The sequence below is a fragment of the Stenella coeruleoalba genome, assembly GCF_951394435.1.
Source record: "Stenella coeruleoalba genome assembly, chromosome: 5".
In the NCBI taxonomy this organism is placed as follows: Eukaryota; Metazoa; Chordata; class Mammalia; order Artiodactyla; family Delphinidae; genus Stenella; species Stenella coeruleoalba.
Window position 1 is genome coordinate 121,948,517 of NC_137150.1, and position 27,345 is coordinate 121,975,861.

At 30.6% G+C, this 27,345-nt stretch overlaps 1 protein-coding gene across 2 annotated transcripts in view; it reads left to right on the forward strand.

The window, feature by feature from the left end:
- Positions 1-27,345, forward strand: part of NCAM2 (neural cell adhesion molecule 2) — a 487,657-nt gene that overhangs the window by 457,527 nt on the left and 2,785 nt on the right. Inside the window, exon 16 of one of the 2 annotated variants that reach the window (XM_079922649.1) lies at positions 22,046-22,250. In XM_079922649.1, coding sequence (XP_079778775.1) covers positions 22,046-22,250 — 205 coding nt within the window. Of the gene's footprint in view, positions 1-354; positions 828-22,045; positions 22,251-27,345 lie in introns of those variants that run through there. The other variant, XM_079922648.1, reaches the window with a different exon arrangement.

A 27,345-nucleotide genomic window follows, 5' to 3' on the forward strand; every position in this document is an offset into this window, starting at 1 on the left:
TAGCACAGTGGAATGACTGGTGACCTTTCTCTAATAAGTTGTATCTTCATTAAAAAATATTTAAGATGTTCACATTTAAATAATCAATGATAGAACTGAGTTATGTTTTTAATATGTGACAACTATTTAGAAGCGTCTTATACTAGATTTTTAAAATTCTTTGTCTTGTATCAAAATAATTTTTGTAAGTAATTAGTAATGGCTTTGTGTACATCTTGTATTAATTATTTTCTCTTTTTTTCTTTCCTACTGTCACTTTTTTCTTTTCCTTTATTTTCATGTTTGTAACTCTATTCTTTATTCCTTAATTATTTTATTCTTGTTCTACTTTCAAAAATAATTTTCATCATGCAGATAAATGCTGTGAAGCGAATAAAGGTGAAAATGGAAGCCAGTCATGGCAGCGGAATGCTGCTGGGTTATCTTTCATTATAGCCATAAGTTTGTCTTGCATGTTTTAATGTTGCTATATCATCTATTTCCTTTTATTCCCTGCAAATTTACAAGGCTAATCTAAAATTATAATAAAATATTCTCTAAGGTCCAACTAATTATGCACCTATCCTTACCCATGAATAGTTAGCCTTTTCTCCCTTCCCCAAATTGTTGACCTTTAAAGTATTTGTCAGAAAATCACAGAAGGAAACTGAACCAGGATTGTTTCTTCCAAATATTAGCTCACAGCGTAACTTGTTTCATTCTAATTTTTTCTTTAATTTCTAAAGTTGAGCTTATTAAATATCATGTCACTTTTATTTGGAACTCAAGCGTTTGCTATATATAATCTTTCATTTGATTATTTTACAAATATAACTCAATATCCATGGCCATACATTGTAGAAGTATAAATTTTGTTATGTAGAATTATGGACCTTTTATATTGGTTTGGATTGTTATTCTTTTAAATGTAAGTTTCCAACTTTATAAACATTTATAATATTTCATTGTGTTTACCATTTATATAAAATATAAACCTGATAACTTTTATTATATTAGATGTGTATCCTATTGTGCTGCCTTATTTTCTTTTTATTGACTTAAAATGTCATAAGGAATAAAAGTGAAATGGAATTTTTTTTCTTCAATTTGAAAACCAATTTTTAAAAATCCAAACTTTTTTTTCATTAAGTGAAAATATCTTCTGCAGTTGCCCCAAAATAAATAAAAATTAAGTTTGAATATGTTTAAAAAGTTGCACCCCGTGCACTAGATTGGAATTGTGTTTTGAAGTGGCATCAAGTATTCATGTTCTAACAATATGTATACTTATTTATTACTTTTTCCTGGACACCTGAGTCAATTTCTTTGCAAGGATCAGAGAGAGAAGTAAATATTTTAGCTACTACTTTCAAGAAGAGGAAATTGAGATGAGAAGGAGGTGTTACTAGATTCCAGCTCTCAGAGTAGATTCCTCTGGATTTGAGGGAGTAACATGAATAATGATTTTTGTTTTCACATTTTCATTCATCACAAAATGAGAAAAGAGTGTTTTGTGCTTTTTACTCCCAGCCACATGCTAGCAAGTGATTCTTACTACTCACTCAGGACAATTAGCAGGCAATCAGATTTATATATATTAACAAGAGTGACTGTAGCTTACATGGTAAATCAAATTATTGGTTTCTGGGCTTTGAGATTCATTCATCAAAATCAATTTGTTTGGTTGCATGAAAGTATGTTCTGTCTTTAAAAAATACCTACAGGAGCCTATCACATAACGTCTAAAGATAGACCTGCCTTCGGTAGTCTGTTTTCTGTAATTTATCTTTTCCATACTCTTTGCTGTCCACTGCTGTACTTTTTTCTTCTGAGCTAGCAACAGACCTGTAGAATGCAGAAGTGACCCGTCCACAGATTAAACACACTTCTTTCTCCCCTGCTGAGACAAAGGGATTTCCCAATTCCAATTTTTGCAGTGTGGGGACTTAACCTATTTATTGGGAATGTTTGATTTTTAAAATTAAAAGAGCCAATGTTCTGTTTATTGAAGAACTAATTATAATTGCATACTACATCCATGAGTGCATATCATATTCCATGAGTTTGGATAAGACTTGTAGATATGTTGATTACTAACATGTAACAAGTGCTGGGAAAGAAAGGAGTTCCAATAACACTTCCATGAACAATTTTTCCCATTCATTATAACCTGACTGGATCTCTCCAATAAATTGTAAATATTTCCGTGAGAAAGTCATAGAAATTATTTTGATTTAGTTCATGATTACAAAATGCTTTTGTGAAGAACATGTAATATGTCTTTAGTAAGATAACAAAGTTGATTTTTATTTGAAATTTTATATTCTGTAACTCAAAGTCACCAGTGATAAGAAGAACACTCAGTCTGGTTTGCATGATACCTAGACTGACATTTGGACAGTTCAGAAAAGAACCTAAAATTGAAATTCTCATATCTTAGCAGAATGATTTACACTTAATGAGTGGTTCATTTAGATTTTTTAAACATCTAAGTACAGATCAAGATATTAATTCTAAAATTAATGAGCTATTTATCCTTTGGCTAAACATTTATTCTTAGATTAACAGTTATTTTACAGTTCTAAGATATGCATAAAGTTTAAAAAATTCTCAGACATAAAATAATCGACTCTGTGCTTTGTCTTACGTCTATAAGAAATAGGAAAGCACAAAACTATAAACAATTCAGCTATTGCATTTCATAAAATGAAACCTTAGAGATTGTAAATTACCTTCTTGGATTTTTTTTATATCTTAATAATATGTAAGTGTCGCTGAATTATCTTTTTTATTACTTGAGCTTTACTCTTGTTATATGCAACCATAAAGTCTAACTGACAGCACATTTTTGTCTAATTAATGTCTGCTGTAGGTCTAAGTAAATGTGACTGATAAGCAAGACATAAAAATTCTCCCTAGTATCACCCAATAATTCATTTTCATTCAGTGGATTTTTAAATAAAATTCTGTGTCTGAAATGTATAAATATGAACTTGTGTGTAAGGTGAGTTTTGTTATTCATTGTGTATAATCATAAATATGTACCTATGTTTATTGATGTGTATATCTTATCAGCCAATGTTAAAATCATTTTAAAAGTTTGTTTTGACCATATTATACCAGTTGTAAAGTTAGGTTGATTTGCTTATGCATAATCACCATTATCTGCATGTGAAGTATCATGATTAATTTTTTTATGCAAACCTGAAATCTCCTTTTTTCTTCTCCCAGTTTTTTGAAGTCTATCTTCTTTTCTCCATTTATCCTTCAGCCTTACATGTCTCTCTACCCCAATTCAAACTCTAATTATTTATCATATAGCTATAAGGCCCATCACACCACATTTTAGATATGCTAACAGATTAAGACTAGGAGGTAGTAGTAAAATCTTTTTCCTATGAAATTTTTTCTTACATGGAAGAACTTTAAATTGTCATTTTTATTTTTCTGTCCTAATACTATTATTCATTGGGAATAAGTAGATTTTATAAACTCTATACCCATACTCTTTCCCAAACCATTATGCAAGTGTACATATGTGCATCAATTACTGGTAGACAAGAACAAGGTTGAAACACTTAAAGACTTGCTTCATTTTTCTTAAAAATTTTTTTTCTTTTTTTTCCCTTAGCCTAAAATATCTCAAGTGTTTAACAATTTTAAATAAATAAATAAATCTTAGACATCTGATTAACATTATATATGTCAATTACATAAAACATATAATTGCACAAATAATTTTATTGCAGATAATTTTGACTTTTTAAGTATTCAGCATTTCTTTTAAAATTAAAATTAAAACTATGCATAGTAGTTCATAGGTTATACAATTTGGGTTAATTTGGAAATCATTATACAACTCAAACATTTTCTATTTAAGAATTCCCATTAATTATATTTAACTTAAAACTTAAATAAGGAAAACTCCACAATGTTTTCAAGTCTGGACAGTTGGATTTATGGTTATTCATTTATATTGAACAAAATAGAATATGCAAGGGAGAATTAGGCAAGGTACTTTTGGATCTGGATGAGTACTTTCAGATACATGAAAAGTATTTTATTTATTCATATGGTATACCTACACTAAGAATGAAGGAATAAAATTTTTAGATTACAAATCATTTTAGATTACAAATCATTTTAGTAATTCAAGATGGATATTTACATCACCAATACAATAGTTAAGTGTGTTTGGACCTAGCTTTCAAAAATAGCTAATATTATATATAATATTTTCAGTTTATAGTAGTAGTAGTTAACTAAGAAATATCTCTAGTCATGTAAAATTATCTGAAAATCTCCACCCATTTGTTTTTGCTTATGATATTAGCAGCATTAAGAGCTTTAAATAAATAAGCTGTTATGACACTACCTAAATTAAATATTGTCATTTATATATTTTTTAGCCCTTATGCATTAGGATTTCGCTCAATGAATAAAGATACAGGATCACGAAGTTCATATTTAAATGTGTCATTTTATGTATTTTATTATGGTTCAAATCTGTGGGGCACAATGTAATATCCTTTAAACCGCTTTTGAATAAGTACAAATTAAGTAGGCTTTCTCTTACTTGGTTTTATACCCTTTCATTCTTCCTTCCAATTGTTTCTTCCTAATATTCTCTCCCTCCCACTCTCATTCCCCCTATCCTTCCTCTCTCTCTTCCTCCCTCTCAATTTCTGGTCATGAATAAATACAACGCATTTCTTCTTTTTCTGTTAATCTCTGTTAAATTGTTAAATTTCAGAATTTGTGATATGTATATATGTCACAAATCCTTCCACAAGGCTAATGCGTTGAATGGGTAGCTTAAATTTATATATTTCAAATGATTAGTGATATGAATATCCTACAAATAGCACTGAAATAATTTCAATATAAATTGAAATTGGTAAAAACTATATCTAAATTGGCTGATTATGTCATTTTTAAAAAGGAGTGTTATTTAATCACTATCAACACTCGATAGATAATCTTAGAATTCAGAAAATATTAACAGAGTAAATTTTAGGTCTTAACTAAAGAAAAAAAATCTAATATCTAATTAACATATTATTTTCCAAATCACCATCTAAACTAGAGTATTTTTCTAGAGTTAACATTTTTAATGTTTAAAAGTGGTAGTATCTCTCTTTACTACATGGTGCTTAAAAACTTGTTATAATACATAAAGATTATAAAAGCAAGCAGCATCTCAATATTTATGTAAGGGAATGGATTCAGTAAGTAGAAATCTAATTTAATTGTTCTGAAATAAAGCAGAGACGGGAGCATAATATCAATTCTTTGTTTTCCAAATACCTTTAGTTTCTTTATCTTACCTAAGATTATGAACCAGATAAACATCTCTTATAGTCATCCTCCCTTCCTTCATGGCTATTAACTAATTGGAAGCCTAAAATACTTGTCCCTAAATATTACAGAAAGAGTGGATTATTCTATAACATCAATTTTTAGCTACTATTTAGCAAAATTGAAAAACAGAATATCCAAGGAAAGCACATATGTTCAGAAGCTCTTTTAGTATATCTGAGGTGATTTGAACTGCAAAAGATGTCCTCATGTCTTTGTTAGTAGACTATTATTTGACCTACTTTTTAAAGATATGCTCATTCAAGTGTAATTAAATTTTGTGTGAATGAATCTAATGTTGGTTGTATTAAGCCTAGATATATTGCAAAGTTTCTTAATTTGTGTATGTTCAAATTAAATTCAGTTATTCTTTATCACTCCATTTTAAGTAATAGAAATATAGTTACATTGCAAATATTGCATAATATTCAGAGGTAGCATAATTTTAAATTATACCATATTTATTTTATTTTATCTGTGTACTAAATGGGACTACAAAATAAATCTCCAGCAAATCCTTTTTTTTTTCCCTAAAAGCAAGCAATTAAAAATTACTGTTTTAAAGAACATCCATAATTCATGAATTTTTTTCAAGAATATTTTTATCTCACATCTTACATTGATTTTATGTGTAACACTTCTGTTTTAAAGTGACTATTGCTGATCATTTTAATTGCATTTGTTTTCATCATAGCTTATTTTCTTGAAATAAAATGTATGTTATATATGTATTGTCCTCAGTATCATCTCTTATTTAAAATCCCTGACATAATATCCAGCACTATGTGTAATCCTATGCATGAGTTTCATAGTATATTAAATGTCATTTTATTTTCTGTATTTCTGTGTCTTCATTGTTGTAATAAAGAAAACTGAGGAAAACCTTTGTTATATGTGTTTTCTTTATTACTGGTATAAACGTTTTCTGTCTTGTGTGTTTTCATTTCTAACTTGATCAGATTCAATATCTCAATGTAATAAACATATGATCATTGAGTGATTTCTTTTTTGGTTTAAATAATAAATCATCAGCCGGCTCATACTGGAAAAATAATTTAGGAACAATACCAAATACTGTTACTTTTGTAGTAAACTAGTTCTAAGGTCTTCTTAGAAACTTTTATTACTAGTGGAGACCATAATAATCAGATGGTATCTTAATAAAACACATTAGTGTAATCATTTAAATAATGTAATAATTGGAGAGTAGTCTCGTTTGCCAGCAAAAATTTATGAAAGCAGACATAAATCCTTAAAGTGATTTTCTCCAATTCCTTTGGTTAACATATTGCTATAATTCAGTTTGAGCACCATGAGAATAAAGTTGTATAAAGTTGTATAAAGAATAAAGTTGTATAAAGTTGAATAAAGTTCTCAGTTCATCCACAGCCAAAGTATGAAACAAAAATGGCTTTGGAAGTTTACAAATAATAACAATAATATGAAAACAGAGCAGCTTCTATTTCTTAACATGTACTGTGATACACACTGTATGGGATGCCTTAAGTGCAATATTTCATTTACTATGAAGTAACATTTCTCCCATATTTTAGATGAGAAAAGTGAGGCCTAAAGAGGTTGAGGGATTTACATAGTGAAGTCACAGAACGGAGTTCCAGTGCCCTCTATAAAACATCATATTACTTTGTGTTTGTTTGTTTTAGCACTGAACCTGTGTTCAAATGATAATTCTTTTTTATCTTAAGATTTTTTTGATGTGGACCATTTTTAGAGTCTTTATTTAATTTGTTACAATATTGCTTCTGTTTTATGTTTTGTTTTTTTTCGCCCTGAGGCATATGGGATCTTAGCTCCCTGACCAGGGATCGAACCCGGACCCCCTGCAGTGGAAGGTAAAGTCTTAACCACTGGACTGCCAGGGACGTCCCTCCAATGATAATTCTTTAATAAGTAGATTATTCAGTTATTTTTTATAAAGTGAAATAAAACTGGTGGTTTAGACATGAATATATGTTTCTTTTTTACAAACACAGTCAAGTGTTGCATTGCCAGTTAAAAATTAAATAGTGTAGAAATTACAAAAGGGAAAATATTCGTTTTCAAGATTTGCATTATTTTAAGGCACACTTAATCTTTTTTACTCCAGAACAGCCCTCTCCCAAATGCATGTCTTAATATGTATAGCACTCATTAAAAATGTTTGCATACATTTCAAAGTGAAAATTTTCATATAATATCTATATGTTGTTATAATATTGAACTTCTTTCAATTGATACATTAGTTACAGAAGTTTTATATATTGGGGGAGAGAGAAAGGTAAGCTGATTTTTTCTGTTGTTCTTGTATTTATTTTTCCTGAAGCTCCTTAACAATGATATGGTATCAAATGGGAACTATCTGGGGATTGTTGGAAATTTTTATGGTGACTGTCACAGTATTATATTACTTTGTTAGCTTTATATTACTTTGTTGTTTGGGGCCACTGTGAGGAAACTAAAGAGATTTGAGAAAATGTATTCTAATATTCTAATCAAACACCATTATTTTATTATATCAACAATCTGAGGATTAGAGAAGAAGAATGACTAGTCATTGACACAGTCAAGGAACTTACACCCTCAGTTTTCCTCATATGTTTGTTTTATCAAATTACACCAAATCAAAGAAGGCATACCTAAATCTCTTGTCTATCACTTATATGGTCTTATATCTTTAACCTAGTTTCTTTGATTTCTTCTTGATTGAACAATAGAAAAAAAACTTTGTGGCAAAGGAAAGGCTGTGTATTCACCAACTACCATTCCTTTGAGTAGTCATGGTACTTCTCTTAAGCAGCTATTATGGTTCTCAGGTCAACTTGTACATATAGCTGCATTCCCAAGATCAGTGTAATAAACTCACAGTGAGTTTATAGCCTTAAAAGAATATCAAGTTAAATTTTACTATTTTCTTATTTTTATACATTGCCTGAAAACACTTTATAAAATGACTTTATTTATATTTTTATAGAAATAAATGATATTTAATTAATATAAAATAATATTTTAGTTACTATCTAATAAAAAACAAAATAAATATTTCCATTTCAGCGTCTATTTCATTTTAAGAAATCATAATAAACAACTTCAATACATAATTTGCATAGTGGCTATATGCTTGCTTCTCTACTGATTTCTCATTTATTATTACAAAGAGAAATATTAAATTATTTTAAAAGTCATATTAAAATGTACCCTTTTCTTCTGTTTAAATGTGATTAAAACAAAACTAAAAATTATCTCTTCAAATAAGCATTTCTGTTTTGAAGAATCTCTGAATGACAAACTTCAATTTGCTGTTGTTTCTATATAATTTCACCACAGCTAAACTGGATATGTATGTTACATGGAAGATTAAATGCAAAACTCACTGATGCTCTTGAAAAATGACAGGAAAAATATTCTACTTCTTGGTGCTTATTGGTGGAAAACAGAAAACAATTTATTGGATTTTCATATGCTATCCTGAGACTTACTGTTCCATCAAATGGCTCAGACATGAAGGAAGGTTTACTTAAGGAAATAGAAATATTTCTCTACAGCAGGGTCCAGTATGGTACATTGGTGGATTTCTTCACACAAAAACAGGTAGCTGAAAATAATTGACTTGCCTGTATGTTATTCATAACTTAATATGTCATCTTTTTTTAGTGCTTATGAATATTGTACTTATGGACACTCTCAGTTGATTCAGGCACGTTAGCCAGTCCCATGAAGATTTTAAAGATACTAACTTTGTGTGGTTTTTTTTCTGCTCTTAAATATGCTCTATTTTTTCGAGCAGTTCCAAGTGTGCACCAAAATTGAGAGGAATGTACAGAGTTCTTATATACTTCCAATCCTGATGTATGCATAGCCTCCCCCATTATTAACATGCAGAATGGTACATTTGTTACCATCAATGAATCTACATTGACACACCATTTTTACCCAGAGTTCATAATTTGTATTAAGGTTCACTCTTGGTGTTGCACATTCTGTGGGTTTTGATGAATGTATAATGAGATTCATCCACCATTATAGAGTAATACAAAATAGTTCCAATGCCCTAAAAATCCTCTGTGCTCTGCCTGCCTCTTTATCTCTCCCTCTCTCCTAATCTCTGGCAATCTCTGATCTTTATAACTGTCTTCATAATTTTGCTTTTTCCACAGTGTCATATAGTTGGAATCATACAGTAAGTAGTCTTTTCAGATTGGCTTATTTCACTTAGTAATATGCCTTTAAAGTTCCTCCATGTCTTCTCATGATGTTATGGCTCATTTCTTTTTAGCATTGAATGATATTCCATTGCCCGGATGTCTCATGTTTTATCCATTCACCAAATGAATAATATCTTGCCTCTATTTTTCTTAAGTGAAAATCTACATTTCTATTTTATGGTTGATGGTATACAATATATTCATTCAGTTGCAGTGGGTAATAATATATAAGTGGCCCTACATGTTTAGAATGTTTAGTTTTAATAATGTAACTTAATTTTGTATTAAACCCCAATGCAGAAATTGAAGTTTCTAAGACACAATAAAGTGAGTGTGTAAAAACAGAAATTTTGTAAACCTAATATGTTATAAATTCCTTAGAAATAATACCATCCATATATTTGTTCACATTTTCCATTTACTGTCTTATACATTTATAAAATTCAAAGGTATATATATTTAAGAATTTTATAAATAGGTTAACAGTTTGGAATTTCAACAAGTAATTTGTAAAATATCAGTTGTAGTTTAATCTTATATGGGTGTAATTCAATTTTGTAATATAGTCTTTAAGAAAAAAAGTATTTTCTGTTTGTGCAGAGAAAGTTTAATTTCCTTTTTTTTAACTATATGGAATAGCCTTTTAACATTAACAGAAAAAAATGAAATTGGCCAGTTAATGGTTGAAACAAGGACATAAAATTTAAACTACTCAATTTTTTAACACTGGCCAATATCTGTTTTGATCATATTCACTTCAATCTAAGATGCTCCCTTTCCTACTAACCAGTAAAAATTTCATTATCTTATGGGAAATAACTGAATCAATTCCACCATAGCAAACTGAACATATACCATAAGATTTAAACTGCATATGGAGAAAGTATACAGTTAGTGAGGTGAGAATAAACTTCAAATGTATCAGTTTGAATAAGTATTACATATAGAAGTATTTTATATCTCTTTATCCCATTTTTTTGACAGGGTTTTGTGACAAGTGTTCTCCATTCCAACATACTTAGCAATTTGAAATGTCAATGTAGATAAAAGCCTAGATATTCTGCTGCGCAAGGACTATAGATATTTCACAATTTCTCACAATTTATAGTTGCACCAGATTTGTAACAACTATTAAAAACGTTCATTTCTAAGTTTTCAGTTATTCGAAACATTTATCAAAAAAGTGCTGTTATCGACAATACTATTTCTTTTTAGCCAACTTTTTTTTTAAATAACACAGTTTATTTTAATTTCCTTTCTTACATTAAACTATGTTACTTTACCTCATACTGACATTTGACAAGGTCCCATCAATATTCCCATAGAAGAATAATAATTTCATATTCTAGATTATTCACTTTTTACAAGGAATTGTTTTAAAAAGATAGATACTAAAACCTTAAGGGGGATTGGGTGGATATTAAAAAAAAAAACAACTAACGGTGAAAATTATGAACCACTTGAAATGTTATTCCATTTAGAAGTATATAGAATCATTATACTAATTATGAATATATTTTATATAAATTTATAGTATTATATTATACAGTGTCTATTTTTGAAATATATAGACATAAATTATCTAATGTTAATTCAGTCACAAATCACATATAAGAGACTGAGTCTATTTCCTAGTTTCTTAAATCTAAACATCAAGCAGGGATTGACATGTCTACATGTATTATGGAAATGGGTATGGAATCAGAGACAGGGAAGGCTGGACAGATATATATATATATAGATAGATATATATATATATTTATTTTTTTATTATTTTTTTTTTTTGCGGTACGCGGGCCTCTCACTGTTGTGGCCTCTCCCGTTGCGGAGCACAGGCTCTGGACACGCAGGCTCAGCGGCCATGGCTTACGGGCCCAGCCACTCCACAGCATGTGGAATCTTCCCGGACCGGGGCGCAAACCCGAGTCCCCTGCATCGGCAGGCCGACTCTCAACCACTGCACCACCAGAGAAGCCCTGGACAGATATTTTACAGCCATAGCCCAGGCCTCTACCAGCTCCCTCCTAACCATTGAAACAGGCTCTATTTCCCTATGTATCTCTAGCAACTCCCTGTACCGTCTTTTAGGAAAAGATCAGAGTTAGGTTTTTTTTTAGTGGTGTTTATTTATTTTGTTTTTGTTTATTTATTTATTTGTTTATTCAATTACAGAGTCCATTTTTTTAACCTAATAATTTATCACTTAATCAACATCCTCCACCAGTTACCCCCAATATCATCTTTAATATCCATAAATATCTGTTAATTTCAAAATATACTGTATTATCTCATACATCTCCATCTTTGCTCACATCATGTTCTGGCTGAAAGGGACTCATCATCAGACAGAAAGCTTCTTATTCTTCAACATCATCATAGAATTTATCTTCTCTATCATGCCTTCCTTGACCACTAACTATCAACTCATATGCTTCTTCCACCTATTTGCTCAGGTCACATTATTTTTCACCACTAGGAAAGCATTCGACTGTACATGTCTTACTCACCCTTCTCAATACATTAAGAACTCCCAGAGAAGAGAGTCCTTTTCCTTTTTCTTATTTTATTCTCACAACTGCTTGACAAAGTTGTTTAATTACATTGTGATAAATTGAAGGGTGATTATATGTCTCTGACCAATTTATCCCTGGTCAAAAAGATCACTTTTGTAATATAAAGGACTAGATGATATTTTGAAAAGATACTTAACTTATAATTCCACCTTTGTAAACAAACATCTATAGAAAAAGACACTTTTAGGAAAAAAGTATACGGCTTTACAATTATTAATGTCAGTTGTATTATAAACATGTTTATGATTCCCTTTCCATTACTAAACCAATTTTCCACACTTAGCTACTTTTTCTTCCCCTAAATCAGATATTTAGTTTAAAAAAAAGTCTGGTTTATCAGTGCTACCTCCTGACCCCATCTTCTTCTAAAGAATACCTCTTAGTAGGGAGAAGTGACTTGAAGGGAAATTTTGGATTCACATTGTTTTTATATTAAAAAATTAGTTATACATGTAAAATCATTTTGACAAAAAAAAATCAAAATGACTAGAGAATAGAGACACAGTAGTAAGGAATAGGTGAAGTAAAATGCAATCTTCACCCCATCCCCAAATAATAGGGTTGTATGAAAAGAAAATTGGAAGTAAGCAATAAACTGTCTACATCAATATTGTTTAACTGAGTACACACAGAAAAGACATGACCACCTTTTGAAGATGTACCAAAAATAGCCTGAAGATTTTAAACATATCTAAACAATAGCACAAGGTTTATTGATATATTTGAGTAATGTTGAAAAATTATTGGTGAATTTTACTTATATCTTTTGAAATCTGAAAATTTTAAATTCCTAAGTGAATGTGTGGATACTACAAAAAGTTTTATCAAAGAACAAGAAAGCTAGAAAATCACAATGAACTTCCACATAAGTATTAATCTCCAGCATGACTTTTATAATTTGTTTCGAGATATATAAAGAGCTCCAATGAATGCAATACATGTTCATTTAAAACACAGCTAATTACCTCTGTGTGATACTAAAAACTAAAAATCCCTCAGACAGGTCACAAAGCACTTATAAATTGGTATAATTACATATAAGTATGTACTTTTCTCAAGGTTCTAACAGTTTTGATTTTTAATATATTTTTTAAGATTTTTCACTTTAGGGCTTCCCTGGTGGCACAGTGGTTAAGAATCTGCCTGCCAATGTAGAAGACACAGGTTCGAGCCTGTGTCTGGGAAGATCCCACATGCCGCGGAGCAACTAAGCCCGTGCGCCACAACTACTGAGCCTGCGCTCTAGAGCCTGCGAGCCACAACTACTGAAGCCCGCGTGCCTAGAGCCCGTGCTCCACAACAAGAGAAGCCACCGCAATGAGAAGCCCGCTCGCAGCAATGAAGACACAACACAGCCAAAAAATAAATAAATAAAAATAAAATAAAATATTTTTTCATTTTAAAATTCCAATATTCTTTTCCCAAAATTCAATCCTTTATAAAAGATGCTGCAGTTTTCTCTTCACTGATGACAATACTCTTCCAGCCATCACAGATTTACTCACATTATGTACTTTTTTCTTTAAATTGTTCACTGAAAAACGTGAGATTACACATTGTACCCACAGTTTTCATACAGTTAGTTCAGTAAGCAATTAAATATCTGAATAAAATGAACATAAATGCACTTAAAAATTTGCTAATAAGTGCATTTTGTCAGAAAGCTGAATGATGTAAATGCTTTATCTCATAAATACTATGAATTGTCCAAAAGGAAACCGATATTTCAGAGTAAAAGACTTGAACACAAAGAAAGTACAGTCTTAATTTAGGAAGGAGACTTTGATCCACTCTGTAATAATCTTTTGAGAGTTTTAATCTTAATTTTTACTAAAATGAACATGAATGTGCCTAAAATATTGTGCAAAATAGCCACCACAATAAAAGTAACAATAAAGATAACCAAAAAACTAAAAATTAATGGTGAGCTAAAGAGGAAAAAATGAATTACAGAAGAAAAGAATACCAAAATATATGTATAGATATTCTTGTCCCCGAACTGAGCAAAAGTCAATGTCACCTGTCAGATACAATAAGAACATTATGAATAATTATCTTTCTGTCATTCATTTTAACATCAGTCTTTCAAAGTTCAAAAAAAAATGATTTTAATTTGACATGTAGAAGTAAGGGAGGGACCAAAAAATAATTTACGATATGAATAATTAATAAATTAAAAAAGAATGGGGCTTCCCTGGTGGCGCAGTGGTTGAGAGTCCGCCTGCCGATGCAGGGGACACAGATTTGTGCCCCGGTCCGGGAAGATCCCACATGCCACGGAGCAGCTGGGCCCATGAGCCATGGCTGCTGGGCCTGCGCGTCCGGAGCCTGTGCTCCGCAACGGGAGAGGCCACAACAGTGAGAGGCCCGCGTACCGCAAAAAAAAAAAAAAAAAAAAAAAATGATATTAAACTAAAATCTTCTTGAGTTCTGGTCACAGTGGAATGCACATCTAAAACTAGAAGAATGAAAATATACTTAAACCTTAGGCCTTAATGAAGTGTGTTTATCAAAAACAAGAAAAAATACTTGTAAAATATAAACATGTATTTACATTTTATGCATCCTAGTTCATGTATGCTAGCAATATTCAAATATTTATACTTGCTAAAATCTAAGAAGGTTTTGGGTAAAAGAAGTTCTAATTTTTTAAAAGAAAATACTATAAACAAATGATGAGTAATGAGAGGTAGCTATAAACAAAGTGAGCGTAAAGTAATATATGTACAGTGTCTTGGAATTCCCAAAGTACCCTTCATATATGATTCTCAAAGAATATTTTAGCTAGGATACATGGGAACTGTTATCCACATTTCATCAGTAATGAAATGGAATAAAATTATAATTATGATTTCGATATAACCGATTGTAGTGTGTAGGCCACAAAATGAGTGAGCAATACCATGGTAGAGATAAAAAAATATTAGAATTTCAACCAATATTTATTTTATATCATTTTAATTTTTTTTTTATGTTTTGTAATTGTACATTGCATCTTTTTCAAAGGATTGATACATTGTAAAATACTTTTAAAAGAAAAACACATATCATAGGAGGAGAGACTCAATTTTTCTCTGGATGTACATGGGGAAGCAATAAAAAAAAGGAGTTCGGATTGGAGGAAGAATATAAACTCCAATCATAGTTGCTCTTGAGTTTGTTGTTTGAATTTTTTAAACATTTTGGATTAATGGAAAATGATATAATCATCCTTGCTGATGCAGTTTGCCATGATTTTCTCCTTCTTTCCATTTAATACAATTAAAGGGGTATTGACCAGACATTGGAAACCTCAGAAGTTCAAACATTTGTTTCAAACAAACATGTTAAATATGAATGAAAATTGAATGGATCTTAGCACAGGGAGATCAGCTCGGTGCTTTTTGACCACCTAGAGGGATAGGATAGGGAGGGTGGGAGGGAGACACAAGAGGGAGGGGATATGGGGATATAAGTATACGTATAGCTGATTCACTTTTTTATACGGCAGAAAATAACACAACAATGTAAAGCAATTATACTCTAATAAAGATGTTAAAAAAATGGAATGGATCCATCAATTCAGGGATTAACAGCAGTCACTATAAATGCTGGAGATCCATGGTCATGACATAGAAGAAAAATGTGGTACGTGGAGAAATGGAAAGAGTGGGACATTGTGCTCAGTTTGTTATAACAGCAGTTTTCAACATTTCCCTCTTTAATAGTGAATTTTATAACATGCTTGAATCAAAGTTTTCTTTGTTTTTTCTACTTGTGATTACACCTGCAGAAGTGATTTGAAAGTCATGTTGTTTCAAATATATAAAAGTAGATACTTGGAATCATCTTTCTAAAAACCTAAAATACATAAATATGGCACTTCTATGAATATAGCTGATTCCTCATTTAGTATAACTGAGAGAAGTCTATCAATCCTAAAGGCAAATCATACCTAATTTAGGTAATGTTTAGCAGGTCAAGTATTCCCCGTAGGAAATAGAAAGTCTTATAAATGTGACTTTTCTCTACACAGCTCCTCAGGGTTGGAAAATATTATTTTCTTTCTTGACAAGTGGATTATGTCAAGGATTGTAAAGCCTGCAGCTTCATCTATGCTGGGGGAATATTGTGATTATATTTCATTTTCACTATCCCCACTGTTTTTAAAGCTGTTAAAGTTTATCAAAATTTTAAAGCTTTAAAAATTTTTTTTTTTATGTTGACATAGTCTAGACCCTAGTCTCATTTTTACACTTTGGCTCTTTTTATTATATTTTCTTATTCTTTGTTGATTTGGGGGTTCCTAGGAAAAATATCACAGAACATTAACTTATCAATTTAAGATAATTTCCAAGTATGTAAGTGGCAAGTGATTTTGGAAAACAGCTGTCTAACATAACACAACAAGAAACTGTGAAATCTTTAGTTGGTTTTTAAATTAGTGCAATGCATTTTCTTTTAAAAGTATGTATTACTCTAGAGCATATCTTTTATAGTGCATGGAGATTACCATAATTTTAGAAGCTCTTACTATTAAATCTAGGCCCTTCTTAATCTAAAAATCTTACCCTTTTATTCCTTTGTTGTGTTTTGGGAAATCCAATGAATGAAACTTAATTTGGGGAATTTATGCTTCATAAGTAAAATGGGACTTAAATAGCTGTATGATAAGCCCAAAGATGTATGTTAATTTTTAACTTATTTTAGTACGTATCAGGAAACCCCTCTAATACTGCACTAATTTTGTAGCACTCAATAAATGTTTGTGAAGCCTAAGTGAATAAATAGTCCTTTAAAAAAAATAATGAAACTGTGTAGACACAAAAGTCTTTAGATAACCCAAATGTTTGATTTTAAAGTAGTTGAATGGCTGACCATCACTGCTTAGATGGAGCTCAAATGCAGCAAGCCGTCTGCTTCATCTTTCCACATAGGATGAACCATACGTGTGTATAGATTTATACCTAGATTTTCCAGAAATCATTTGATATTTGAAAATATGTTACACTAGGCAGAATGAAGGAAGAATGTATAAACAGGAGACAAATAGACCTACCTCTATTGTGGAAAGGTATAGTATCTAGTTAATGTCATGATGAACACCAAAAAGAGCTTTTCTTTTTATCTTTTATACACTTAAACTCACTGTATTTAGCGATATCCCTTATGAAAATAACTACCACTATTTTGGAAGTAACAAACAAATCTCCATTTTAGGACACTTTAAATTAAGAAAAAAGTTTTTTCTCCATATCTTTATCACAACTTTCCACATCTAAAAGTAATTCTCAAACTATAGAAAAAGAGTTAACTAAAAAACTGAACTACTTATGGAGTCAGAAAGCAATGCTACTTTTTAAATTGTAGTGGTTTTTGAAAAACTAATATAAGCATAGTATATTTAATGGGAAATTAATGTAGTGTTTTAGCAATGAGTTAATTTCTACAACAGAAACATGAAAACACATGCATACGACGGATTTGAAATGAAGTTTTTTTTTTCTTATTTTCTTGCTTTGATTTTATATTTTGATGACTGTTAACTTGCAAGTACATAAAGCTCTGGGGATACATACTGGTTTAGTTAGCCAATTTTTAAATTTCACGGTGTGGGAGGTACAGCTTGGAGGGAGATTGTAAAAACACATTTAGTCTGATTTTCATATTTGCTTTCAATAATAACATCTGTACCTAAAAATAGATGTTTAAATTTTTGATTCCTAAATTATTTATTCTTATTCAATTCTAATATGAAATCCCTTTTCAAAAGAGCAATGCAAAAGATCACTAAAATAGAAGCTGAAAATAAGAATTCAAGAAAAGTACATAAAAGCAAGAAATAATTACTTGCATAATTATACCTCATTTAAATAGTTGTTTTTCCACTAGTTGTATGGGAAAAAATGGATATTGACATTTTTATGCAAGCAAATTATACATTTTAATTTAGTCACTTAATTTTATTTCTATCTTTTGATTATTTGAAGCTTAGTATCCAGTACAAAATGTTGACTTGAACACAGGTATAAAACCGGGGAATTCCCTGGTGGTCTAGTGGTTAGGACTTGGTGCTTTCACTCCTGTGGTCCAGGTTCAACTCCTGGTTAGGGAACTAAGATCCCAGAAGCCATGTGGTGAGGCCAATATATTTATATAGAACCGGAAGCTAAATATTCTTCATTTGTACAGATCTAATATTAAGGGTATTAAGGGTTATCTTGTGACTTAGGTCACTGTACTCTCTGGATATCATTTTTCTTATCTAGAAGATAGACCTAAAAATATTTTTGTTTAGGTAATGGAGTTTAATAAAAATTATATCATAAAACACACATGTAAGTATTCTGGGAAACTGAAAAGATTAATTTAAAATCCTTTAAAAATAAATAAATTAAATAAATAAAATCCTTTAAATGATTGCTATGCTCAGTTTCAATTTGTTAAGTTATTAAAACCATAATTTAAAGAAAGATCTTTTGTATGTTATTGAGGAAATAAATTATTGCTAGTCCCCAAATCCTAGTGATGTAATGTTACACATGATGATTATGACTTTGTGAAAAGTCCAAAGACAAATAAGTGAACTTTCACAATAGATTAAATTGGTGTCAAAAGAGAAAAAGAACAGAAAATTTAGCTTTTATATTATAGCCTACTTTCATGGGATATGAGAATGTGTGAGCATTTAAATACATTCTTAAGCTGAAATATTTTTTTTAAATCTTTTAAAAGAAAATGTAATTAAATATTTATAACATAAATCTATTTGACGTCCATGCCTATTCTATGCAATGACAAAAATATATTTGGTTTTTCATAAAAAATAACTTCTAGTAATCTTCCAAGATTGTAATCTTGTTAAGATTGTTAAGAAGGTATAATATTGTTTCTCTAGAAAAAAAGTAATAGCTATTTTAGCGTCAATATTCCCTTACTATAATGTGCTTTACAAATATAATGTTTCTAAGAGCTTTTTCTAACTTGGGAATGGAGAAGATCAATATACTGGTTTAATGCTTAAAAAGTCACGAATAAAATATTTATCATTTAAAAGCTAACTAGCTAAAACTAAGTCATTTTTTTAAAAATGATCTTTTTCTCAGGAGAATAGTCAATGCTTAACAAGAGATTCTGAAAGTTGCTGATGAAGAAACATATTTACTGGACTAATTTAACTTTAAATGGTCTATTTTTTTCACCAAAATCTCATTTCACTAGAATTTTGTAATAATAATAATAATAATATAGTAATAATACTCTTTAAATTTTTACTTAGTGTTGGGCAAAAGTGTTTGAGGTGTTATTATATTCACAAAAATCTTTCCAACAACCTCATGACTTAGTTTGTGGTGGTTGTTTTCCTAAATGTACCCATTTCAATAAAGAGGCATCTCAGCCTTAGAGAAAAGTTAAATGACTCAACCAAGGACATATAGGAGTAAGTGATGGAGCCAGGATTTTCTGACACCAGATCCAGTACATTTAAATACAAAGCAAGAGTCTTCACATTTTAAAAGGGTAAATGGGGTTTTATATATTGAGCCAGATATATCATAACTGAGTTGTGGGATTTATTGTCTAGAACTATGTCTGCATGTGAGAGGAACCTAAATGAAGTAAGAAAGAAGTGATTAACGTTCAAATGTCGTTTGAGTCAATATATCCAGATGGACTAAAGCTCAAATGGAGATGTATTTTTCTACTATTCTTGTCTGAGCTTTGGTTGTTGAATCATGTGAAGTACATCCAAAATAATTACTTATGAACACTGTAAAACATATTTTTGCTTTACATATAAACAAAGATATTTCATAGCTGAGTTGTCTTCATTATATTATAATAGTATATTCAAATGAGAATCATTTATATTTGAAAAAGGATAATGGAAGAAAATGCATAAAATTATTTCTTAAATCACTAAAAGAAATCCTGGTGTGCTTGATATATTATTTTTATAGCATGAGGCACTAGATTTTTAAAAATTATATATATAGATACAACTTTGAAAATTATTAAATAATATTTAGAATCTCATTGTCCATTTGTATATTGGAACTTTGCATAAAAAAAGATACTAAAATTCCATGGTTGAAAAATATTTTTGTTTCTCTAGTTTTTCCTTAATATGGGTTCATGTGATAACAGTTGTGTGGAAGCTAACAATTTCTCTGGATATGAGCTAGGCAATTTTTCTACACTGAAAGCATCTAAATAGCATGTTAAAATTTGATAGGGGAAGGAGATTCTGAAAATGGCATGAAAATTTTTTTTCCTCCACCACTGTCATGTGTTTATCACCTGTTTTCTCATTATCAGAAATAAAATAATTATAATCAAAATCACACTTTTCTTGGGCATGTGAGTTCCAAGTTTTTTGATTCAGTGCTTAAAGAGTTCTTATGTGCAACATCATGGGACACTATAGAATATGTGTGTTCTAGCACACGTGAAGAACAAAGCGCTTGTGTAAGTACCAGGCACCATGTAACAAATAGAATGATTTTTATTAATCTATCTGCAAGCTCTGAGAGTGTTAAGAAATATAAATAACATGTATTTCCTGGAAAAAATAAAATAAGTTTAGACATTAGACTCAGAAAAATAAACTAGGATTCAGACAGCTGTGACATATTCAAGACTGGCCTATTAGTGGAAGATTCAACATAAGGACAGTTATATCAGTTCCTTTGGATCACAATTTCTTCAGTCATGATTAAAATATATTGGACCTAACTTTAAAAATACAACTTACAAAATCTTTGTTTTACATATACATTTTTTTCAGAAGTGGTTTTCTCAAAACTCAAATTTACATCTCTCCCTGTATCTGTCACTTGCATTGCACACCACTCACAGACTGAGCATGTGATTATGATGCTGAGTGAAAATTATATTTTATGATTAAAAATGATAATTATAATTTTATAATGTTACATAAGCAAATTTTAACATGATCATGTTGATCATTTTGAACAATTCTATAAAATTGTCATATAATTCTCTTTTTTCCCTCTAGATAACACAGTATCACCAGTCACCAGTTTAATCCTGTGTCTTTCCATTGTGCTCACTTTCCTATCTACATTGTTATAGCTGTGTAATCTACCCTCATATTCAACTACAGGCATATAAAGTTTGATTCATTTTTGCTGTACTAGCCACTCTTGCCATTTTTACTCTGTCAGTCAGCCTATTCCACCCTATTCTCCATCACCTGTTTCATGAATTCCATGGCTCTTGGAATTTCCTGCAACCATATGTCACAGAAAAGTGGCTCCCATCTTCCCCTACCTCTTCACGATATGACTTCAGAAAGGTCATAATTACCACAACTCTGTAAAAGTTTGCTTCTAGTCTAATATAATTTGTTAAAATATTAACTGGAAAAATACAAGTAAACCATTTATTCTGAAATGATGATTTCTAAAATATTTCTAGCCAGATATTTTAAAGAGCATTCTTTGTCAAAGCAAAGTGCTCCAGCATCATTTGCAAGCCCAAATCTTAAAACTAAAATGATTCCATATAGAGCATTTATTTAACACTTCTCTTACAGGAGTTTTAACTATATTTTTTTCTTTTAACAAAGTGATGATCTATTTAATGGCTCTGACTTTCTGGTAGAGTATAGTTAGGGTTATGATAAAATATTCATCATCTTCCCCAAAGATAATCAAGGAGTATATTGGAAAGAAGAGTTACTTAGGGTGTTTTTTCTAAAGAATGTTTGTAAGAAATATTTCAAATCCTTAACATGTCAGTTGCTTAAAACATTGTTTGAAAACCAGAAAATAGCTCCCAGCAATCATGAAATTGAAGTATGCTAATGAAGATATTTTTTCCTGTCTCTTAAGTTGAATATTTCTTGGATAAGATGATTTCTTTTTTTAAATAACTGTATAAACTTTTCTAATTTGGGGTTTAATAAAATTATTTTCTTTTATTTTTAAGACACACTTTTTAATGGTCTTGGGCTTGGAGCGGTCATTGGTCTGGGAGTCGCTGCACTCTTGTTAATTCTTGTGGTAACAGACGTCAGCTGCTTCTTTATTCGACAATGTGGGTTATTGATGTGCATCACCAGGAGAATGTGCGGGAAGAAAAGTGGCTCCAGTGGTAAAAGTAAAGAACTTGAAGAAGGAAAAGCTGCATATCTGTGAGTATCAGACATCTGCATCAAAGTAATATTAGACTCTTTGTATATCACTACAAAGAGCTCAAAATTTATGTTTTTTTCATGCAAAACTTAGAGTGAAATGCAAAAAGCTTTCCATATTAACATCATCTTCAAAAGTTCTCTCATGTTCCTACGCAGACAACCCACACTACTCCAGGCAACTACCCCTGCCCCAGGCAACTAATAATCTGATTTCTTTTATCATAGATAATTTTTAGCTCTTATAAAGCTTGATATAGTTTCCTACAATGTGTATTTTTTGTGTCTGCCTTCTTTCACTCAGCATAATGTTTTAGAATTCATTCATGATATTCTATGTGTCAGCAATTCATTTCATTTTATTGTTGAGTCACTTCTATTCATTTTTGATACATACATTTAGGCATGTATGGTCTCATACATTATTTTCTAGGCTTAGGGATATAGGAGAATCCATTTTGCATGGCCACATTGTTTTGTTTTGTTTTTATATTGTTTTTTGTTTTGTTTTGTTTCTCCAAAGCCCATTTCAGTCTTTCTAGGCAATTTGTCTATGGTCATTTTTCATGGATATTCTGTAAGGAATATTTTCACTTCATGGGATAATAACTTAAATAGTATACATTTTCAATTAAAAAATTACGTTAAATATTACAATCAAAATGTCACCTGCTTACTTGTTGGACACAGCACATAGCAAAGAACAAACAGAAATTAGGCTCTACTTCATACTTGAAAGAGATATTAATGTATGACATAGTAAATATAGTGGAAACAATTCACTATTCAATATCTCTTGCTTTCCTCATAGAAACATATTGTACTTCCTAATAACTTGCTGTATTTTTAAATTGTCTTGTTAACTAAATAAACATATCACCAAATTTAGTTTTAGTTACTTTTTCACATATCAAGAAAACAATGTACTATATAACATAATTATACATATATACATATGATATATATATGCACACATTGACTCAAAACTGAATTTTATATATCTTCATTTTTGCTTTGCTATTAACTAAATGGAATAAATATTAGGTAACAAGCACTTCTATACAATCTAGGGATAAAGTGATGAATAAAACAAACAAGAATTTTGTTCACATGGAGTTCGTGTTTCAATGTAGGAAGACAGATAATCAACACTAAAATTGAAAATGTCTGGTAGTGATAAGCACTAAGAAAAATGAAAAACAGAATGACAATTGTTACTAGAGGTTGGGTCATTAAAGACTTCTCCAGGGAGATGAAACTTAGGCTGAAGAGTGAGTGATAAAGAGTCAGAAATATAATGATCAAGGGGAGGAATGTTCTAAGCAATGTAACAATAAATACAAAAGCCATTAAGTCAGGAATGAGCTTGTTACTTAAAGGCAAAATGGATCTGAGTGGAATGAGACAGGGAAAGAGAGTGGTACCAATCAGGTGGGAGAATTATCTGAGTACAAAAGTGTTAAATCTTCTTGGTCAAAGTAAGGAAATATTTTTAAAATAGAAAGCAACTAAAAGTTTTTTTAATGGTTTATTTAGCTACTTGTGAAGAAGGATAACTGGAGGGTTGGTAGGTGAAAAGGAAAGATTTAGAATGAGGGAGACTGGGTAGGAAAATCTTGAAATATTCCAGGTAGAAAATGATGGTCTTCTGTACCAAGCCTGTAGTACTATAGGCATATAGAAGTGTATAGCACCCAAATATAGATGAGGTAGAGTCAAGTACTGCTGACTGATTCAACTTTGGGGTGAAAGAAAGAGAGAAATCAAAAAGGACCTTCACTTTTTTGTCTTAATTAATTACAGGGATGTTGATGACCATGTGCAAAATAATGAGGTACATCTAAGTTCTGCTGTTTGTTTTTATTTGACTTTATTAATTGGTAATTTATCCACCAACACTTTTGTTTGTAATTCCTGCCAAGTTTAATTAACCTTAAAGACTTGGAAAGATGAAAACACATGGTTCATTCCATGCTTGTTGCCCATCATAGGTTTTTAAATCACAATTTCCTCTGCCTTAGGAAAACAGTTTTCAACTCTTTTTCAAAAATTCATTATTCAAATTGGAAAAAATAAAATGAAACCTCAATGAGAAATAGGGCATAATTGATTTGATTAATTGGATATATACTAGCTTCTAAATATGACCCCAAGCATTCTAAGACTAGTCCTTTCATGTTATCACAAGTTATAAGACTATGTAGATTTCTTACAAAACACATTAACTAAACACTTAGAGCATTCTTATTTAAAGAACATTATATTGCAGAAAAAAAGAGAAATTAAAGTCAATGGCATACAGGATGGCATTGTGTAAAGTCCTAGAATATTCCATTATTTGGCTTTCAATGTAAATTGACATTTATCTTGAATTCTCATAGTTTATGTTATAAAATGGTTAAAGATTACTATTTTACCAAACTTTATGTATACTCTTATTTACCCAAGCATTAATTTGCAATAGCAAATATTTATTGAACACCTCAATAACCAGGCACTATCTAAGCTCCAGAGATACAACTGTGAGGAAGCAAACTAGTCCCTGCCATCAACTAGTTACTGTGATGGGAAACACATTTCGATTAAAAAACAATCAAATAGATAAATTAATAAGAAATTTCTGTTGTAAATACTACTTTTCAAAAAAGAATGAATTTACTTAATCAGACTTAGCTGAGCAAGTTGTGAAAGAACTAAAATATAAAAAAGAATAGGAAGTAACTAGTCAAGTGTGTGTGTGTGTGTGTGTGTGTCTGTAAATGGCTTTTCAGCATGCAGAAAGAGGGATACATAGCTCTGGCCCCCTTTACTGCCACATGGGAGAAGGGAAATACCCAACTCAAGTCCACTCTAACCATTCTGTTCCACTTAAAGGGGAAAAAATGAGAAAAAATTATGAAGTTCACAGTCTGGGGCCACAGACTCACTAAAAGACAGAGACCGAATCATGGGACTATGGAATGCATCCTCTTTACACCATAATTTACCACCTCATTACTAAAGACCTATATTTAGCAGTTCCTTCTAGCCAGTACATCATGTCCCACTATCAAGAAAAAACTTACAAGGCATACTGAAGGCAAAAATCAGTTTGAAGAGATGGAGCAATCATCAGAACCAGATTCGATAAGGCAGGGATGTTGGAATCATCAGACCAATATATTTCTTTTTTTATGGTAAGAACTCTGATGGATAAAGTAGACAGCATGGAATAAGGGATGGGAAATGTAAGCAGAGGTGAAAATTCTAAGAAAGAATCTGAAATAAATGCTAGAGATCAAAAACACCATAACAGAAATGAAAAATCCCTTTGATCAGCTTATTAGCAAGACTAGACATGGCTGTGGAAAGAATCTTGAGAAGATCTTAACAGAAAAGTTAAAACTAAAAAGCAAACAAACAAAAAAAAAGACTGAAAAAAAAAAGAAAACAGAATACCTAATTCTGTAGGACAACTACAAAAGGCTAAACATATGCACAATAGGAATACCAGAAGAAAGAAAGAAAGAAAGAAAGGAACAGGAGAAATATTTGAAACAATAATAACAGAGAACATCCCCAAATTAATATCAGACATGAAACCACAGATCCAGGAAGTTCAGAAGATACCAAGAAGGATAAAAATCAAAATTAAGCAAAAAAAAACTACACTTAAGCATATAATTTTCAAACTACAGAAATTCAAAAATAAAGAAAAAATCATGAAAAAAGCTAGAGAAGCAAAGGTAAGAATTACATCTGACTTCACACACCACACAAACATACACCTCCCCTCACACATACACACACTGCTTTTTATATGTACATGTGTATATATGTATGTGTGTGTGTGCAATTTTTCTCACATAACAATGCAGCTTCAAAATGTCCCATTTCAGTACATGAATTTCTGACTCTTTTTTAAAATAAATAAGCAGTATTCCATAATATTATATATCATAGTGTATTTTTCCACTTCTCTATTATTAAAGTTTAGATAAGATTTTCAATATCTTTATAATATTAAAGTATATTATGCTGTTTTGAACTTCGTTTTTACATCAATTCTGTTGTAAATGTATGAATATGTATTTCCCAATTCTCATCCCAAATAATCACAGAACATATATTTCCTACAGTGCTTCTCAAACACTGACTATTATCAGTTTATTTTTCAATACAATAAGTGAAAATTATCATTTAAAATTTGCATTTTTCTAATCGGGGTTGAGTCTGAGCTTATTTGTTTTATGATTTTCTTTTGGTTACTTTATTCTTCTTGGAATTTCCTGTTCATATTTTTTACACATTTTCATAGAGTCGTTTGACTTTTCTTTCACTTGTTGATTATATAATGTAACCCTTAATCATTTGATGTTGCATTTGTTGCAAATATTTTCCCCAATCTATCCCAAAGTTTGGATTATGCTAGTGATGCCATTATTTATATGAACTTTTCATTTTCATTTAAGAATTGATCAACTGTATAAAATATTCTTTCTCAGTTTGCATCAAGATATTTTCACTTTGCTCTTATTTAATTTGTTCAAGTTGCAAGTTTTAGTAGTATATTTCCTAACATAAATCCTCCTTGCCCTCCTAGGATGGTGATGACAGTTAAAAATGATTGAGTACTGCATGTATGTAAGGCACTATTCTAAGGACAAAGCAGAAATTAGTTTGGTATCTTTATCTTCTCTGTTTTACTAACCAAGCCAGAAATGTTTATGCAGGAAGTTGGGAGAGCCAGCCAGGTTGGTTCTAGGACACATCCTCTCAACTGCTCTGCTACACTTGTCATCATTTTCTGCTTAATAATCAGTTCTAGAAATCTGGCCAGAATTTCTATGTTTACCAGTTTATAAATTGTAAAATTTTCTATAAATTTTAGCATATATTTTATGCCAATTTAAACAAAATATTGTTTTGTCACTCTATAATTCCATATTGGTAATTATTCTGATATCACTAGAAGAATAATTAAGTGTAATTTATACAGAATAGGAATTTACACTCATGTAGGTTATATGTGTGCTTCAGATAGTATTTATTGTAATAGGAAAGGTTGGAAACAACCTAAATGTTTGTCAGTTAAAGACTTCAAATACATCATGGT